Below are 20,035 nucleotides of genomic sequence, written 5' to 3' on the forward strand. Positions count from 1 at the left end.
TGATTTTTGTTGTTACAGAACCATTTGGCCCAATGATATATTTGGCAGTGATATGGAGGATGAAGTCCAAACTCTTCTTAATATTTACTTCAGACACCAGACCTTAGGACAAACAGGCACTTTTGCGCTCCTGGGTTCTAATCATGATCTATCAGAAATTGGTTCCAAGCTGATGGAGCTGAATGGAGAGATTCAGGATATGATTCGGAAGGCTCAGAGTTATCGTGTTATCAATACTTATCTTCCAGATACCAGTACTGCCAACTCTAGTCTCTGACAGAAATGTTCTGTCTCCCTTTTGCTTACAACTGGAAATGCTGCAATGTTGCTCTGAAATCCTTCAAAGGCTTTTCGCCCTTAGAAAAGCTTAGTCAGTTTATTTTCACAATTGTGGCACATCATAGTTTCACTAAACTTAAATGGGAAGTTATAAATATCAAAAGACCAATATCAAATAAAATACCCAACTGAATATTAAAATAGCTTTCTTCAAAGCACATTTATTCCTACATTGGGCAATTATAGTGATAAGGTTACAAGTTCACACTGAAGATACCAAAGGTTATCACATGTTGAAAGTATTCTTCCTAATTAATTATTTTGACAAAGATGTCAATTAACTTATAATGATGATGTCATTTAACTTATAATGATGAGTAACATATACTGCCCCAGAACTGTTACAGATTGTAAACTACAGATTGTTTTGTGTGTGGTTTGTGCCTACTTGCTTACATGACTAATAGCAGGCAAAATGAAGCTGTATGCAATGCACTAGGAAGCAGTTTTGTTAAGCTGAAAGCCTGTGTGTTTTAACTCTTCTCTGGCTAAAAAAATTGTTCACACTGCTCTAAAGCACATTTTTGTTAGAAAAATATAACTCATGTTGTGTAAGAAGGTATTTTACTGAGCCATACAACACGATTTGTACTGTATTTGAAATACCATGAACAATCTAGATGAGAAATGAGTATTGGCTGCTTTTTCTACTAGATGGAAGCTTTTATGGATTATTTATAAATAATAAGAGGCTGCTTTAAATAGTTTTGTAGAGGAGGCTGAAAGTTTTCTCTTATTAGTCATTGCCTGTTATTGATTAGCATGCATATTTATATGTAAAATATAAATTGCTTTGAAGCATTTTGGAAGTTAATATTCAATGCTTTAACTTTCTAAAACAAGCCATGTAGCTCTACATTCAGCAAACTCATGATATCATTGGTGTGGATGGATGTTCTAGTGCTGAGAATAGGCCTCATTTCTAAAAAGTTGGATCAGAAACTCTACAAATTCTTTGCATGTAAAATCAGTTATGCATTTAACAGCATCTTTGGAATCATATTTTTCTTGTAAATAATGTTCCACATACTGTGAAGTATTGTTTTGATCTGTAAATTCATGCACTGTATATATAGCTGTAGTATATCATAACTGTGTATTATGTCTTGTGGAAAAGTAAGCTTCTGTTTGATTTCCATTGCACTTCTCGCACTTCAACTGATCTGTCAAAACCTCCAGTAAAAATAATAAGGCAAGCTCTGAGTTGGTTCTTTATCCTTGTTGAACCTTAGCTTCCTGATATAGACACAGGTAGGAGTATAGTTCAGAATGGTGCAAGAAAAAAAAATCAAGTTATAATTCTCTCAGACATATCACATTAAATTATGGAAGTGACTAATTTACAATATTGTCTTTCATTATTTATAATCTACAGGGTCTTTTAGGGTAATTTAGTTTCAATTTGATAAAGAACTAGGTGTTTTATTTCCCAATTCTCTACACCACATTCCAGGCTAGTTGATGGCAGTGATGTGCCTTTAGGTTGGATTGCCAACCCACCATTAAAAGGAAAATTGTGGATGAGAAGTTTGGAAAGAGCAGGTTTCAAGAACCTATTTAAGATTGTTCTTTTACATTGTTTCATATCATTGCCAAAGTAATTGTTACTCCAGATCTGATGCAGCACAAAAATAAACTAAAACAAATATGGATACATGCAAATACATAAAAGTTGCTGGTGAACACAGCAGGCCAGGCAGCATCTGTAGGAAGAGGCGCAGTCGATGTTTCAGGCCAAGACCCTTCGTCAGGACTAACTGAAGGAAGAGTGAGCAAGGGATTTGAAAGTTGGAGGGGGAGGGGGAAGATCCAAAATGATAGGAGAAGACAGGAGGGGGAGGGATGGAGCCAAGAGCTGGACAGGTGATAGGCAAAAGGGATACAAGGGGATCATGGGACAGGAGGTCCAGGAAGAAAGACCGGGGGGTGGGGAGGAGACCCAGAGGATGGGCAAGGGGTATATTCAGAGGGACAGAGGGAGAAAAAGGAGAGTGAGAAAGAATGTGTGTATGAAAATAAGTAACAGATGGGGTACGAGGGGGAGGTGGGGCACTAGCAGAAGTTAGAGAAGTCGATGTTCATGCCATCAGGTTAGAGGAACAACACCTTGTATTCCGTCTGGGTAGCCTCCAACCTGATGGCATGAACATCGACTTCTCTAACTTCCGCTAAGGCCCCACCTCCCCCTCGTACCCCATCTGTTACTTATTTTTATACACACATTCTTTCTCTCACTCCTTTTTCTCCCTCTGAATATACCCCTTGCCCATCCTCTGGGTCCCCCCCCTTGTCTTTCTTCTCAGACCTCCTGTCCCATGATCCTCTCGTATCCCCTTTGCCTATCACCTGTCCAGCTCTTGGCTCCATCCCTCCCCCTCCTGTCTTCTCCTATCATTTTGCATCTCCCCCTCCCACTTTCAAATCCCTTACTCACTCTTCCTTCAGTTAGTCCTGACGAAGGGTCTCGGCCTGAAACGTCGACTGCACCTCTTCCTACAGATGCTGCCTGGCCTGCTGCGTTCACCAGCAACTTTGATGTGTTTGCTTGAAATTCCAGCATCTGCAGAATTCCTGTTGTTTGCGTTTTTAAATATGGATACATGATAGCTTATAGATTGATTGCATGTCCATAAGATGGCACAAGGTGACTCCAACAGGAAATGATAAAGCAGTGGTGAGGGGCACACAAGCAGGAGGGGTGAGAGGGCTTGAGGTGTTGATCAGCATTACCAAATGGGGAAAGAAACATTTTGGTGGATGGATGCTATATAGCCTCCTCCCCTACTGGGAACAGTACAAACAGTCCATGAACAGGTTGGGTAGGACCCTACATGATATTACTGGCCCTTTTCCAGGACTTTTGTATGCATATCTGATGCTGGTGATGTGTTGGACAGTTAAAGAGGCTTCCTGCCTGCCCCACAGTCCAGTTTCCATAAGATGCCACTTGAGGATTCCCTACTGCACATCTACATTTGTCATGCTGCAGATGTAGATAGTCCAGATCTTCAGCCTCCTCAGAAAATAGAATATTGGTGAGTTTTTCTATTTGCATAGGCTGCATTCTGGAACAATGAGAAGTTGTGCAAGATTTACACACCCAGGAGTTTGAAACCACTTGCAGTTTCCACTGCTGTACCACCATTGTGAAGAGGGGTGCGAGTTCTGAAGTCAATACATACCCATGCAGTACACAAGGACAATGAACACCTAGACTGGAAAATCTCTAGGCCCAAGCAGAAATGAAACTTAGGCAGAACAGGCACCAGCCATCAAGATGACCAGGGAAGCAAAAACAATAAAGAACATAAGCAACAGACAGCATAAGGAGGTATGGTTGGGGGGGGGGGGGGGAGAGGAAAGAAGAGGAGAAAAAAAAGCAGGAAAACTTGGGAGGTTGAGGGGAAAAACATTCTTTGAATAGGCATTAACTGCAAAGTAGCACCAAGTACAGGAGTGACCAAATGGTAGAGGCCAATAGAGACATGCACAAAGCTTGAGCCAAATTACACCTTAATGAGGTAGGCAAAGCACCTCCAGCCAGAGTCAGGTAGTAAGAAAGAAGAAACAGTACAAGGTAAAACTAAGGGAGGCTTCCCAAAAGTCTTGCAACCCAGCCTACAACAGGGATACAGTGTAGCAGAACCCATTCACCAATTTCTAACGTTCAAATTGAACTGGTTAGCCTTCAAACAAAATGAGAAGTTATTGCTGTATCAGAAGACATTATGAAATATTATACAAGTATTGCTGAGACAACACCTGATTTTCCATAGGTCTGTTTCCCTTCAAGGAAAGTTTTATTCAGAATAGAAAAAAAATACAAATGTCACCATATTTCCAAGATAGTGACAAATTAAGTCAATTGGGCTCTCTGGACTGGTCCTGCATTCTAAATGTATTAGAAGAGCAGATCTTATTGAAAAAGTAAAGATCTAAGAGCTTGCTGGAATGATGTTTCCACTCAGGGAACCAAGAACAACTAAACAGTTAATTCAGGACAAGGATGACAATTAAAGAAAACTGGGCTGCTGACCATCTTTGTTGGGCTCTCAAAGGAATATTTTACTGCAGGAGTCAGGAACAAGTACAATTGACATATTCTCGCTTCTATTTTTGTTCTCCCACACCACCTCCATTACTAAAGCTGTATTAATCAAATTGATATCAATTTCACATCAAGAAAAATTGGACCAAAGGATTGATTGCCACACTCAGAACTATTGGATGGTCCATGCAGAAGTCAAGATATCCAGAAAAATTCTACGTTACTGGAAGAGATAACCAAGAATTGGTCACTGCAGGAATGGAAATGCAAAATGATCAAAACTATGTTGAAATAGAAAAATTAAGATGGAGAATCGACTTAGCAATCCTTTCCTGTACTCCACAATTTTGGACTTTTCAATATTAAGAATCTCAGAATATAAACTATAGATAGATGCAATTAATCTTCTAGCCACTAATACTTGTAACACTGCAAGACAAATCAAAGGGATTTGAGGACAGCAGTAGTTCCCTAGATATTCAAGGTACAGAGTGGTCCTTTTCTTTTCCAGTATCTATTGGCCTTGAAACAGCTTGCACCCTGGTCAGTAAGGTAGCACCACAGAAAGACTGACTCACTTCAAAAAGTTAGCCGCCTCTTCCTCAAGCATTATGCTCAATAGTAGAATTTTTGAATAAGTGCTTTATTAATTTCATAACATTTTAAATTCATAATTTAGGAATACAAAACGATCCATTTTCCATGCCATTTAAGTAGCCCTAGTACCATACAGAATCAGTATTCTGCTGATTCTGCAGAAAGTAGCAAGTTTCAAACAATATATTTGAAGCTATATGTATTATCACAGGATAACCGTTTCCCTCGACAACGGCCACACAACTCCTGGCGATGTGGTCTTTTTGGATCAATGTGTCGCTTTTTTTGAGTGCAAGTACAGCAGTGTTTGAAGCACGCCTAAAAACAAAAAGGCTAGTGTTAAGATAACATTTAAATTTAAATGCATGTACAAGTCAATAAAAAGAAAGCATCCTTATGTAATGGGGATTTTCAGAACTCCCTGTCTGCTTCCCTTCCTTGGGTTGGGAAGCTTTATAGACAGTACAAGTGATTTATTAATCAGAAGGCAAATAATCCACTTTCCAGGTAATAGTTATTTTATGTCTATAAAACAGACTAAATTCAAGTGCATGAATTGTATACAATAGTTCAAGCACAAATGTTTGGTTTGAAAAATCTTTTCTATAGATGTTCACAACTTCAGGTATCGAAAACAATTCATGGTTTATACTTAGTAATCCACATTTAAAAGTTAACCTACCTGACAGAGAATAGCTTCCACCTTGTAAGGATTGTATCCCTTATTGCATTTACGGCAAAATTGCTTGAAGTAAACCTGAAGAAAGGTTAGAAAACACTGAAAAAACAGCAAAGCCAGTTGATTCGTCAAAGATCACCCGCCCTACACCTTAACCATATAACACAACATATTGAGGTAGAACATGTTAAAACAATAACAGAATGCACAGTAAAATGTAGCAGAAACTGAGAAAGGGCAGTGCAGGTAAATAAGGTGCACCATCATAACAAGGTAGATTGTCAGCTCAAGAGTCTTCACTGGAGAACCTTGTGTTCCTCAGAGTATAGGAGACTGAAGGATAACATTAGAGAAGTGTATAAAATCATGAGGGGCATAGATTGGGTGAATGCGGTCTTTATCCCAGGGAAAGGAACAAAAAAAAAACAGGGCAAAGGTTTAAGGTGAACAGAGAAGGATTTATAAAGGGATTGAGGAGCAATTGATTCACTCAGAGGGAGGTGTATGACTGACTCCAGCCCGTCCTTTACACAACCCCAGTCCGGCCAGCATGTGACCTCAACAGACATGCAGGAGGCTTTTCCCTTGCTGCTAGAGGTGGTGTGAATCCGAGTCAAGCTGTGTGAGTGGAAGCAGATAGCATGACAACAATTAATTATCCGGATGAATACAGACCTCAGAATCTACCTCACATTGTCCTAGCACCTTATTGTTTGCCTGCAGCGCACTTTCTCTGTAACCTTACTGAGTGCTAGGACTGGTCAAGCCCATTTGTGCCTCCAACTGGCAGTCAAACATGGTGGTTTATAAGACCAGGACAAATCAGCCTTAGTAGCTGGACAATTATGAAGATCTCTCCTCCCCCACCCCCAAGGAAATCCAATTTTATGGTGAGAATTCAGCTTTAAGAACAGTGTACTAGCATTTATCAGACATTTTTGACAGAAGCACTAAAATGCCCATTGTGGCATAATACATTTGAGAGGAATGGTGCAGCTAGAAGAGCACTGCTTTATGGTACTAATAGCCCTGGTGAACCAAATTGGTAAGGGTGCTGAGGAAGAGGATTTCTTGGAATGTATGTGGGATAGTTTTCTGAACCAACATGTCGAGGAACCAACTACAGAGCAGACCATTCTAGATTGGGTATTGAGCAATGAGGAAAGGTTACCAACCTTGTCATGTGAAGCCCCTTGGGTATGAGTGACCATAATACGGTGGAATTCTTCATTAAGATGGAGAGTGACATAGTTAATTCAGAAACAAAGATTCTGAACTTAAAGAAGGGTAACTTTGAAGGTATGAGATGTGAATTAGGTAAGATAGACTGGCAAATGATACTTAAGGGTTGACGGTGGATATGCAATGGCAAGCATTTAAAGATCGCATGGATGAACTACAACAATTGTTCATCCCAGTTTGGCAAAAGAATAAACCAGGGAAGGTAGTGCACCCATGGCTGACAAGGGAAATTAGGGATAGTATCAATTCCAAAGAAGAAACATACAAATTAGCCAGAAAAAGCAGCACACCTGAGGACTGGGAGAAAGTCAGAGTCCAGCAGAGGAGGACAAAGGCTTAATTAGGAAAGGGTAAAAAGATTATGAGAGAAAGCTGGCAGGGAACACAAGAACTGACTGTAAAAGCTTTTATAGATATGTGAAAAGAAAAAGATTGGTCAAGACAATGTAGATCCCTTACAGTCAGAAACAGGTGAATTGATCATGGGGAACAAGGACATGGCAGACCAATTGAATAACTACTTTGGTTGTCTTCACTAAGGAGGACATAAATAATCTTCCAGAAATAGTAGGGGACAGAGGGTCCAGTGAGATGGAGGAACTGAGCAAAATACATGTTAGTAGGGAAGTGGTGTTAGGTAAATTGAAGGGATTAAAGGCAGATAAATCCCCAGGGCCAGATGGTCTGCATCCCAGAGTGCTTAAGGAAGTAGCCCAAGAAACAGTGGATGCATTAGTGATAATTTTTCAAAACTCTTTAGATTCTGGATTAGTTCCTGAGGATTGGAGGGTGGCTAATGTAACCCCACTTTTTAAAAAAAAAGAGGGAGAGAGAAACCAGGGAATTATAGACTGGTAAGCCTGACATCAGTGGTGGGGAAAATGCTAGAGTCAGTTATCAAAGATGTGATAACAGCACGTTTGGAAAGCGGTGAAATGATCGGACAAAGTCAGCATGGATTTGTGAAAGGAAAATCATGTCTGACGAATCTCATAGAATTTTTTGAGGGTGTAACTAGTAGAGTGGATAGGGGAGAACCAGTGGATGTGGTATATTTGGATTTTCAAAAGGCCTTTGACAAGGTCCCACACAGGAGATTAGTGTGCAAACTTAAAGCACACAGTATTGGCGGTATGGTATTAATGTGGATAGAGAATTGGTTGGCAGACAGGAAGCAAAGAGTGGGAATAAATGGGACCTTTTCAGAATGGCAGGCAGCGACTAGTGGGGTACCACAAGGCTCAGTACTGGGACCCCAGTTGTTTACAATATATATTAATGACTTAGACAAGGGAATTAAATGCAGCATCTCCAAGTCTGTGGATGACACAAAGCTGGGCAGCAGTGTTAGCTGTGAGGAGAATGCTAAGAGGATGCAGGGTGACTTGGATAGGTTAGGTGAGTGGGCAAATTCACAGCAGATGCAATTTAATGTGGATAAATGTGATGTTATCCACTTTGGTGGTAAGAACAGGAAAACAGATTATCTGAATGGTGGCCAATTAGGAAAAGGGGAGGTGCAACGAGACCTGGGTGTCATTGTACACCAGTCATTGAAAGTGGGCATGCAGGTACAGCAGGCGGTGAAAAAGGCGAATGGTATGCTGGCATTTATAGCAAGAGGATTCGAGTACAGGAGCAGGGAGGTACTACTGCAGTTGTACAAGGCCTTGGTGAGACCACACCTGGAGTATTGTGTGCAGTTTTGGTCCCCTAATCTGAGGAAAGACATCCTTGCCATAGAGGGAGTACAAAGAAGGTTCATCAGATTGATTCCTGGGATGGCAGGACTTTCATATGATGAAAGACTGGATCGACTAGGCTTATACTCTCTGGAATTTAGAAGATTGAGGGGGGATCTTACTGAAACATAAAATTCTAAAGGGATTAGACAGGCTAGATGTAGGAAGATTGCTCCTGATGTTGGGGAAGTCCAGAACGAGGGGGTCACAGTTTGAGGATAAAGGGGAAGCCTTTTAGGACCAAGATGAGGAAAAACTTCTTCACACAGAGTGGTGAATCTGAAATTCTCTGCCACAGGAAACAGTTGAGGCCAGCTCATTGGCTATATTTAAGAGGGAGCTAAATATGGCCCTTGTGGCTAAAGGGATCATGGGGTATGGAGAGAAGGCAGGTACAGGGTTCTGAGTTGGATGGATCAGCAATGATCATACTGAATGGTAGTGCAGGCTCGAAGGGTCAAATGGCCTACTCCTGTACATATTTTCTATGTTTCTATGTTTCATCCAGGGCTTGGATCTGTCTGTAAATAGAGTTTGCACATTTGTCCTTTGACCCTTGGAATACAACCTGGGTGGTCCTGTTTCTTGCAGAACCCACAGACTTGCAGGTTTAGGCTTTGCCCCTGTCACCACCCCAGTGCGGATTGTGGCTAGTTTGTCAGTGAGGGGTGAAATTTGTGGTGAGTTCATGGGAAAGGGAATTAGTATAGATGCCACTTTAGCTAGCAGATTCAACAGGGCCTATTGCCATGCAGCAAGCAGCATTTGACATCAAAGTGTCCTAGACACCACTGTAATACAAGTTCCTGTTGATTGACAGCATGCAGACAGAATTCTGAAATAGTTCACATGGCTTTGCCTAATGAGGAGCCCCTCATGGAGCACCAAGTTCTAGGCACCAATTAAATAATCTAAGAGTAAATGTCTAGTGCTCCCCATGCGGCCTCCTCTATATTGGTGAGACCCATCATAAATTGGAGGACCACTCTGTTGAGCATTTTCCACTCCACCTCCCAAAAGCAGAACTTCCTGCTGGTCAAACATTTAATTCTGATTCCCATTCTGATATGCCAGGATGAGGCCATCTTCTGTATGGAGGAGCAACACCTTGTATTCCATCTAGGTAGCCTCCAACCTGATGACATAAATATCAACATCTCCTTCCAGTAAAGGAATCATCCCCCACACTCTTCCCCCCCCCCCAATTACCTCATTTCACCTGCCTATTAATTTCCCCAGCTCCCATTCCCTCTTTACCCTATGGTCCACTTTCCTCTTCCATCCGATTCTCCAGCCCTTGACCTTTGCCACCCACCTGACTTCACCTATCACCTGCCAGATATCCTCCTTCCCCTCCACTTTTTTTTTATTTTGGAATCATCTCCTTTAGTCCTGGGGAAAGACTCCACCCAATGACAATTATCCACTCATTGCCACTGATGCTGGAGGAACAGCAGGTCAGGCAGCATTTATTCTGGTGCTTTGAAAGGAAGCATTGCTTAAATTAGCAAAGTCAAGGATACCACATTGAATATAGTATACAGAAAATTCAATTTCTTTGTGGTTCTAATGTTAATATGCTACATTCAATGTAGCATCCTCAAACTTCAAATAGGAGGAACAGAAGCTCTCTATTGGTCTGCATTGGAACATTTAATTACTAGGCACTTAATTTTCCATTCCACTTTTTTGAAAGCCAACTGTTCAGATTTTAATGCAAGTGGATAACATTGCAATCATCTAAGAGGCCTACAAACCCTAGTTTGGATCAAGAGAACCCAAAATGCAACCCATTATAATCTTATACCAGCATAGATTGTCCTCAAGTAACTTCAAATTATGTCTCCAATTTACAGTTCATTTTCCCCAACTGTATTTGCCATTTTTTTTTTAAACCGATTAGTCCCTTTTTCTCTCTCCTGGTTGATAAACAAATTGCAGACCTTTGTGTTCTTTAAGTCCATGCAATTTAAGCTCTAAATATTCTGCAATTCATTAAAAGAACTAACGTGAAAATACATCACCAACAGTAGCATTTGTTTAGTGAGGAGATAAAGTTATGGTGGTCCTTAAGTTCATGTACTGAGGCCTCATTTACCACTTGTGAAAACTACCAGAGTCCAAACAAGGTTCTTAAAAATTCAAGAAAGGACATTTCAGTTAGAGTCAAAGATCTCAAACTTCACCTAAAAATGCTCTGGCTGGATAGAAATTCAGGTCAAAATGGGCAGGGTTAATAGGCCTGCTTCTTGCTGTAAAACTGAAGCAAGGATTACTGGCAAGCGTAAAAAAGCTTGTTCAGAAAAATTGAGTTACTAAGTTAATAAGCCTTGCCCTTCATCTGTGCTAGTTATAGCTGGAGCCATCAGACCACTTTATAAATATCCACCCCAGTCCCACCTCTCCACCCATTTTGTGCTATAGTTGAAAGTTTACCTTATTAGTTCCTGAAATGCACCAAACATAAGCACTTTCCCATCTGATGTTGCAGTCCTTACAGTGATAGTAGCCATACTTCTGCTCCAAAAACTGAAAGAGGTTGATTAGTTTTACAAAGCTCAGATCAACAGGTTAAACTAGTACATCTAAATCAATGTTAGTCAGCAAGACAATTAGGGCCCATTAATAGAGTACATTAATACATCATTATGTTTGATACTTTCATTATATTACCTGCATAATACTTATTAAATCTAACTTTCCATTATTTCATTACATTTTATTCATTCTTCCCCACTTAATTAAGATCTAATTAAAATAACTTTAGAACAGTAGTATTGACTACATAAAACAATCGAACTGAGTACATTTGGATATAGTAGTTTATAGAATGCTACGCTCAAAGGCAGGAACAAAACTTCCGCTCCTAAACAAAGTATAATTCGCATTAATCGGGAAGCTTCAGCAACCTAGGCCAGCATTCATTTTACTCTAGTAAACAAACTAGCCAAAAAGTTGACTTCGACTTAAGAGGCGATCTACATCCGAAATATAGCTTCTGGACAGATATAGCTCCCGTAAGAGTCATTATTCAACGTGATCATTATATGTATGTCTTGAAGGGAGATCATCTTTACCTGGAAACGAAACCTCTGTTTGCCTTCATTTCCCTTGACTTCTTGGTCATTCTGACCTACTGCTTCTTGGTTTTCCATATCCGCTGTATCCGCATTTTCTTTTTCACGAAGAAAAGCCTCTTTTTCCTGGTGTGGAGCAGAATCTTCCTCCAAACCCTCGGGGGAAACCTTACTATCCTTTTTTTCTCGTCCTTGGTTCTTTTCTCCCATACGCCGATCAAACACAGGCGAATAGACGGCGATGGGGCGAGAAAAACGCACGACGGTAGGAGACCGTGATGTAGCGCCGACAGCCTCACTGCTGACATCTGTAGCACCGGCCGGAGACGGCGACCGAACTCCTTCGGTTACAGAACGTCGTTTCTGTCGAGGTAGAGTCCTAGGTCCCAGCGAACATTGAACAGAAGCATCTACCTTTGGATTAACCTGAATCCCAATTTCTTTGGTATTCGCTTTCCTGAGACGCGGAGTCAAATTAGGATTGACCTGAGAGAGAATAGCTTTCAGCTGCGCCCTCTTATAGTTATCCAAGTAATCGACAGCTTCAACATTTCCCGGAGGGTAATGTTTTTGCCTCCAGTTTTGCTGTCTGGGCTTTCCATTACTATAAGGAGCCGAATTGAGAGGTGAATAAACAAACTGCTCCATCATCAAACACAGACACATTAGAAAGCCCAGGGGGTCCTTTTATGTAAGTCCCATTTTGTCGCTGTTGCCCTCATTAGGTGTTTAATTAAGCACGAACAAGCTCAAAATGAATTTCATTGGAAAGCGAATTACGTGATTGTCCAGTAAGGACGAGAGTGGCCGTTTACTGTTACCGCATCGACCTTGCTCGGCCTTCCCCTCGATTCAAGTCCCATTCCGAATACTTTGGCTCATATATTCAGCGAGGTGCTGCAAACTTCTTACTGCTGAACCAATGTTCACCAGTTCCTTCTGATGATAGTAAAATATTAAACATGTTCCTTGTGGGTGAATTTCTCTGATGTTTCTTACCAACAATTACAAATAGAATGTTGTATGGAACTTTACTGCCTACTTTCATCGGGTGGGCGATGCAGAAACCTGACGTCCCACACTACCAGTCATCACCCTACACGCATCAGTCTCCCGCACTGGCGTAGGTAACTTCCTTCACCGCTCGTCTGAACTGATTCTACAAACTCACTTCCAAGGACTCTTTATAACTCGTGTTCTTAGTATTATCTTTTTATTTCAAGTTTGCCTTTTTCACAGTGGTATTTGCCAGTCTTTGATTATGTACCGTTTTTCATTGTTATATTGTGTCTTTGTTTCCCGTATATGCCCGCAAGACAATCTTAAGGTAATATATGGTAATACATACATATTTTGATAATAAATTTGCTTTCAACTTTGAATTTTTAACTTTACTATGTGCAAAACTAACTATTCCCAAACTTCCAGTCACTGATTTTTTTTATATATCGGGGTGGTGAACGATACAACTAATGGTGGAAATGATTGGCTTGGTTGTTTCTATTATGATCGCAAGAGCCTGTTGGACGTTTGGTAATGTAGAATACTACATGCCCTTTTCACTGGTTCATTAACAAGACAGCCGGCGGGGGAGTTGTGTGGCGTACATCAGGCCTTCATGCCTCGGGGTTGCCCGTTTCGGAAACCGAGGAAGGAGACGCCCGAGCTGGTTGTGTACCATTGGATTCCCTAGTGGATTGGGAGCTGCCCCCCCCCTGTCCGTGCTGCCCTCCAGTGTTCGCTTCCGTGAAGACAAAGTGGACTGCGTTAGCCTGCGGCTACTCTTGGGCGAGGTGAGGAACTGCTGCAGACTGTTCGGTAAAGAGAGCTCCTGGACAACATCTGTGTACCATCAATCAGTCTTGCTGATAAAGTACCTCAGCCCGAAATGTTGACTCTTTGTTCCTCATCATAGACGCTGCCTGACCTGTTGAGTTCAATCCAGCATTTTGCGTGCATTGCTCTGGATTTCCACCCTCCATAGACTGTAACCCTTAATTCCATCCTCTTTAGCCAGGGAGCCTCACCCTTCATCTGACCTGACAAATCCTGTATATTTCAGTCTATTCGCCTTCAATTCTGCAAGGACAAATGAACTCAACTTGTCCTTGATGCTGTAAAAAGACATTTGTGCTCACATCCTGAAGTAATAAAGACCAACATACTGTTTTCTGTCCCAGTTGCCTCCCGTGGCCGTAGCTAGATCTCTTTGAAAATCAACATTTCCTGATCTCTCACCATTTAAAAAAAATACACTATATATTTTCCTTTGGGGTTGTGATACAGTAGAAAATGTGGTATAGTAGAAAACTTGGGAATGATATTTTGGTGCAAAGAGATACTTTCCTATGAAAATGTATCTAAATTATCATCTTCTTATGTTTAAAGGTAAAAGGGATGGTAGCAGCAAGCCCTAAGAAGACATACAAAAACAGAGAACACAGAGCACCTGGAGTCAATGCCGAATTATAGAAAGAAAAAGTTAATGATCACATAATACAGTTCAACCAGCTTCCTGTGGCATCCCACATTAAACCTTCTGATGTTGGTTAAGAAATACCTCCTTAAAAAAAAAATGACTAAAGACCAAAATAAACTCCCATTCATAAAGGAAGTTAATTCTACTCATGCATCTATAAAATCCCATGGCCATGATAATGTCATCAACTAATGTTCCAAAACCCTACAAACTAATGGCAGCCCCATCATTTGATGATATTGCCTGCTTTAAACAGTGCCTACCACAAACCTATAAACAGAAACTGATCTGAGCAGTGAGGTCCCTGGTCTTAACCTCCCAGGTAAAGCCTACACATCGATTAGTCTTCTGGAAGAACACAATGGCATTGAGCCATCGAGTCTGCTCCGCCATTTCATCATGGCTGATCCCAGATCCCATTCAACCCCATACACTTGCCCTCTCGCCATTTCCCTTGATGCTCTGACCAATCAGGAAGCATTGACAAATGTTGCTTGACGCTGCTTACTGAGTTCTTCCAACAGATTAATGCTGCAGATTCCAGCATCTGCAGTCTCTTGTATCCAAAACCTACATAAACATATACAACCCGAGGACAGGACAGATTGTGTGGCTAACATCAGCTCCAATGCCATATTTAAGTTTGCTCACAACACTGCTGTCATAGGCTGAATCAAAGGTGATGACAAATCAGCATATAGCAGGGAGATTGAAAATCTGGCTGAGTGTTGCCACAACAACAATCTCTCAAGCATCTGCAGAATTCCTGTTGTTTGCGTTTAAAAACAATCTCTCAGTCAGTGTTGGCAAGACCAAGGAACTGATTATTGACCTAAGGAGGTACCAGCTGGAGGTCCAGGAGCCACTCATCATCGGGGGATCAAAGGTGGAGAGGGTTAGAAAATTTAAATTCCTTAGTGTTATCATTTCAGATGACCTGTCCTGATGTCAGCAAGTAAGTGCAATTACGAAGAAAGCACAGCAGTGCCTCTACTTCCTTAGGAGTTTGTGGAGATTTTTGATGACATCTAAAACTTTGACAAACTTCTACAGATGTGTTATGGAGAGTATATTGACTGGCAGCATCACAGCCTGGTGTTGAAACACCAATGCCCATAAGACTATTAGACATAGGAACAGAATTAGGCCATTCAGCTCATCGAGTCTGCGCCACCATTTAATCATGGCTGATCCCAGATACCATTCAACCCCTTACACCTGCCCACTCACCATTTCCCTTGATGCTCTGACCAATCAGGAATTTATCTACTTCCGCTTTAAATATACCCACAGACTTGGCCTCCACCGCAGTCTCTGGCAGAGCATTCCACAAGTTCACCACTCTGGCTTAAAAAAAATCCTCCTTCCTTCTGTTCTAAAAGGTCGCCCCTCAATCTTGAGGCTGTGCCCACAGGTTCTGGATACCCCCCCAGAGGAAACATCCTCTCCACATCTACCTTATTTAGTCCTTTCAACATTCGGTAGGCTTCAATGAGATTCCCACGCATTCTTCTAAACTCTAGTAAGTACAGGCCCAAAGCTGCCAAACGTCCTTCATTGTTAACCCCTTCACTCCCAGAATCATCCTCAAGAACCTCCTCTGGACTCTCTTCAATGACAATATATCCTTTCTGAGATAAGGGTCCCAAAACTGCTGACAATACTCCAACTGCAGCCTGACTAGTGTCTTATAGAGCCTCAGCGTTATCTTCTTGTTTTTATATTCCCCTTGAAATAAATGCCATCATTGCATTTGCCTTCTTTACCACAGACTCAAACTGTGAATTAACCTTAAGGGAACCTTGCACGAGGACTCCTAAGTCCTTCCGCACCTCTAATGTTTGAATTTTCTCTCCATTCAGATAATAGTCTGCACTTTTGTTCCTTTTACCAAAATGCACTATCGTACACTTCCCAACACTGTATTCCATCTGCCACTTTTTTCCCCATTCTTCCAATTTGTGTAAGTCCTGCTGCAATCGCATTGCTTCCTGAGCACTACCTACCCCTCCACCTATCTTCTTATCATCAGCAAACCCTTGCCACAAAGCCATCAATTCCATTATAGAAATCATTGGCAAGCAATGTGAAAAGTTGTGGTCTCAATACTAACTCCCTAAGGAACACCACCAGTCACTGGCAGCTAACCAGAAAAGAACCCCTTTATTCCCACTCATTGCCTCCTGCCTGTCAGCCATTCCTCTATCCATGCCAGTATATCTCCTATACCACCATAGGGTTTTATCTTGTTAAGCAGCTTCATGTGCGGCACCTCATCAAACACCTTCAAAAAATCTAAGTAAATAACATCCACTGCCTCTCCTTTATCCACCCTGCTTGTTACTTCCTTGAAGAACTCTATCAGATTTGTCAGGCAAGATTTCCCTTTACAAAAACCATGCTGACATTGACTTATTTTATCATTAGTTTCCAAGTACCTGAAACCTCATCCTTAATAATGGCCTCCAACACTTTCTCAACCACTGAGGTTAGGCTAACTGGCCTATAATTTACTTTATTTTTGTCTTCCTCCCTTCTTAAAGAGTGGAGTGACATTTCCAGTCCTCTGGAACCATGGCAGAATCAAGTGATTCTTGAAAGATTATGACCAATGCATCCGTTATCTCTTCAGCAATCTCTTTCAGACTCTGGGATTAGTTCATCTGGTCCAGGTAATTTAACCTTAAAACCTTTCAGTTTGTCTAGTACTTTTTCCTTCATATTAGCAATGACACTCACTCCTGCTCCCTGACATTCACGTACCTCTGGCATACAGCTAGTGTCTTCCACAGTAAAGACTGAAGCAAATTACTTATTAAGTTCATCTGCCATTTCTTTGTCCCCCATAACTACCTCACCAGCATCATTTTCCAGTGGTCCAATATCAACTCTCTCCTCCATTTTACTCTTTACATAACTGAAAAAACTTTTAATATCCTTCTTTATATTATTGGCTAGTTTGCCCTCACATTTAATCTTTTCCCTTCATAAAGTTTTTTTAGTTGCCTTTTGTTGGATTTTAAAAGCTTCCCAATCATCCGACTTCCACTCACCTTTGCTCCCTTATATGCCCTTTCCTTGGCTTTTATGCAGTCCTTAACTCCCCTTGTCCAGCCATGGTTGCCTAGCCCTGCCATTTGAGAACTTCCTTCGTGGGACATATCTATCCTGCGCTTTGTGAACTATTTCCAGAAACCTTCAGCCACCTCTGTTCTACCGTCATCCCCACTGGTATCCCCCTCCAATCCACCTGGGCAAGCTCCTCTCTCGTGCCTCTGTAGTTCCCTTTATTCCATTGCAATACTGATACACGTGACTTATGCTTCTCCCTGTCAGACTGCAGTATGAATTCAATCATATTATGATTACTGCCTCCTAAGGGTTCCTTTACGTCAAGGTGACTAACAAAATCTAGGTTATTACACAACAGTCAATCTAAGATAATCGTTTCCCTAGCAGGCTCAAGCCTTGAACAGAAAATCCTACAAAAAGTACTTGATATAGCCTGTTCAGTTACACACCTACATGGAATGCTGTCACAGGAAAGTAGCATCTATCATCAAGGACCCCACTACCCAGGTCATGCGCTCTTCACTGCTGCCATCAGGAGAAAGGTTCAGGAGCCTCCGGACTCATTCTACCAGGTTCAGGAACAGTTATTACCCCTCAACAATCAGGCTCTTGAGTCAGTGAGGATAACTTCATTCAGCTTCAATGGCCTCATCACTGAATAGTTTCCACAACCAATGGACTCACTTTCAAAGACTCTTCATCTCATGTTCACTATGCTTATTGCTTATTCAAAGTTCATAATAACATTTATTAACAGAGTATATACATGTCGCCATGTACAACCCTGAGATTCTTTTTCTGTGAGCATACTTAGCAAATCTATAGAACAGTAATTGTAAACAGGATGTGTAAACTGTAAACATCAGGAACTGTTAACTGTAAGCAAACTGTGCAAATGCAGGTAATAATTAAATAGCAATGAATAATTAGCATGAAATAATAATATTAAAGAGTCCTCAGATGAGTGTAGCTATCCCATATTGTTCAAGAGCCAGATGTTTGAGGGGTGGTAACTGTTCTTGAACCTGGTGGTGTGAATCTTGAGGCTCTTGTACCTTCTACCTGATGGCAGCAGCAAGGAAAGAGCATGGCCTGGGTGGTGAAGGTCTTTGATTATGGATGCTGCTTTTCTATGGCAATGTTTCACATAGAAGTGCTCAGTGGTTGGGAGGGCTTTACCTGTGAAGTACTGGGCCAAATCCACGACTTTTTGTAGGATTTTCTGCTCAAAGGCATTGGTGTTCCCATACCAGGCTGTAATGCAGCCAGTCAGCACATCTGTGGAAGTTTGCCAAGGTTTTCAGTGACAAGCCAAACCGCAAGAGGTTCCTGAGGAAGTAGAGGTGCTGTTGTGCTTCCTTTGCAATATATTTATATGATAGATGCAGGATAGGTCCTCTGAGATACTGACCCCCAGGAATTTAAAGTTACTGACCCTCTCCACCTCTGAAGATTACTAGCTCATGGACCTCTGGTTTCCCTCTCCCGAAGCCTACAGTCAGTTCCTTGGTGTTACTTACATTGAGTGAGAGATTGTTGTTTTTCCACCACACTGCCAAATTTTCACTCTCTCCTGTTTGCTGATTCATCACCCTCTTTGATACAGCCCACAACAACAAACTTGTATATGGTGTTGGAGCTGTGCTTAGCTACGCAGTTATAGGTGTATGTTGAGTAGAGCAGAGGCCTAAGCACACATCCCCATGGTGCTGCTGTGCTGATGGAGATTTTGGAGGAGATGTTTTAGCCAATCCGAACTGATCGAGGTCTGCTAGTGACGAAATCCAGGATCCAATTGCACAAGGGGCTATTGAGGCCCATGTCTTGGAGTTTACTGTTTAATTACCGGGGGTGATGGTGTTAAATGCAGGATGTAATTGATAAAGAGCATCCTGATGTATGCATCTTTGCTGTCCAGATGCTCCAAGGGTGAATGAAGGGCCAACGAGATAGTGCCTGCTGTAAACCTGTTGCTTCAGTAGGTGAATTGAAGCGGATCCAAGTCGCCATTCAGACAGGAGCTGATATCCTTCAACACCAGCCTCTCAAAACACTTCATCACTGTGGATGTACGTACGTGCCTCTGGCCGATAGTCGTTTAGACAGGTTACCATGCTATTCTAGGGCACCAGTTTGATTGAAGCCTGCTTGAAGCAGCTGGGTGCCACACACTGGCAGAGCAAGAGGTTGAAGATATCCGTGAATACACCAGCCAGTCGGTCAGCACAGGTCTTCAGTACTCGGCCAGATACTCTGTCCAGACCGGATACTTTCCTTGGATTCACTCTCTTGAAGGCAACCCACACATCATCTTCCAATACTGAGACCAGAGGATCGTCAGGAGACCTGGGGGTGCACCATGGTTCCTCCCTGTTCTGGTGGTCAAAGCGTTATTGGTGATCTGGTAGTTATTCATTTATAATTATTATTTTTTTCTCTTTTGTATTTGCTGTTTGTTGTCTTTTGCAGTCTTTCATTGATTCTATTATGGTTCTTAGATTTACTGTATATGCCCACAATGAAACAGATCCTGGGATCATATCCTGATTTATGAACTTTTATAAATATTTATTAACTTTGAACTTTGAAAAAACGTGCAGGTGAAATGTGAGGAACATGTAAAATTATAGTTCTGGCGATTTGTCAGATTATTGCCCAGAGAGTTAACTCCTGCCCGGATCAATTTCTGGTGACATCACAACCATTTGTACTTCATTGGCTAAGGCTGTTGAATAAATCTTGAACTACCCTGGACTTTGA

General features: G+C 41.5%; 2 protein-coding genes across 5 annotated transcripts in view; one reads left to right on the top strand and one right to left on the bottom strand.

Moving 5' to 3' along the window:
* LOC134349656 (protein furry homolog) overlaps nucleotides 1-1,670 on the top strand; it is a 293,846-nt gene extending 292,176 nt beyond the window's left edge. For all 4 annotated transcript variants that reach the window (XM_063054280.1, XM_063054282.1, XM_063054284.1 and 1 more), the window contains one exon: nucleotides 19-1,670. In XM_063054280.1, coding sequence (XP_062910350.1) covers nucleotides 19-277 — 259 coding nt within the window. In that variant the 3' untranslated portion in view covers nucleotides 278-1,670. The remainder of the gene's footprint in view (nucleotides 1-18) is intronic.
* A 3,363-nt stretch (nucleotides 1,671-5,033) lies between these two features.
* Nucleotides 5,034-12,457, bottom strand: LOC134349045 (zygote arrest protein 2.L-like). The gene is made up of 4 exons (XM_063052899.1): nucleotides 11,725-12,457; nucleotides 11,084-11,176; nucleotides 5,667-5,741; nucleotides 5,034-5,302 (listed from the first exon to the last, which is right to left on the bottom strand). The coding sequence occupies exons 1-4, from the start codon at nucleotides 12,388-12,390 to the stop codon at nucleotides 5,159-5,161; spliced, it is 978 nt and encodes a 325-aa protein (XP_062908969.1). The 5' UTR covers nucleotides 12,391-12,457; the 3' UTR covers nucleotides 5,034-5,158.
* Nucleotides 12,458-20,035: the final 7,578 nt, after the last annotated feature.

Source organism: Mobula hypostoma, chromosome 7 (genome assembly GCF_963921235.1).
Source record: "Mobula hypostoma chromosome 7, sMobHyp1.1, whole genome shotgun sequence".
In the NCBI taxonomy this organism is placed as follows: domain Eukaryota; kingdom Metazoa; phylum Chordata; class Chondrichthyes; order Myliobatiformes; family Myliobatidae; genus Mobula; species Mobula hypostoma.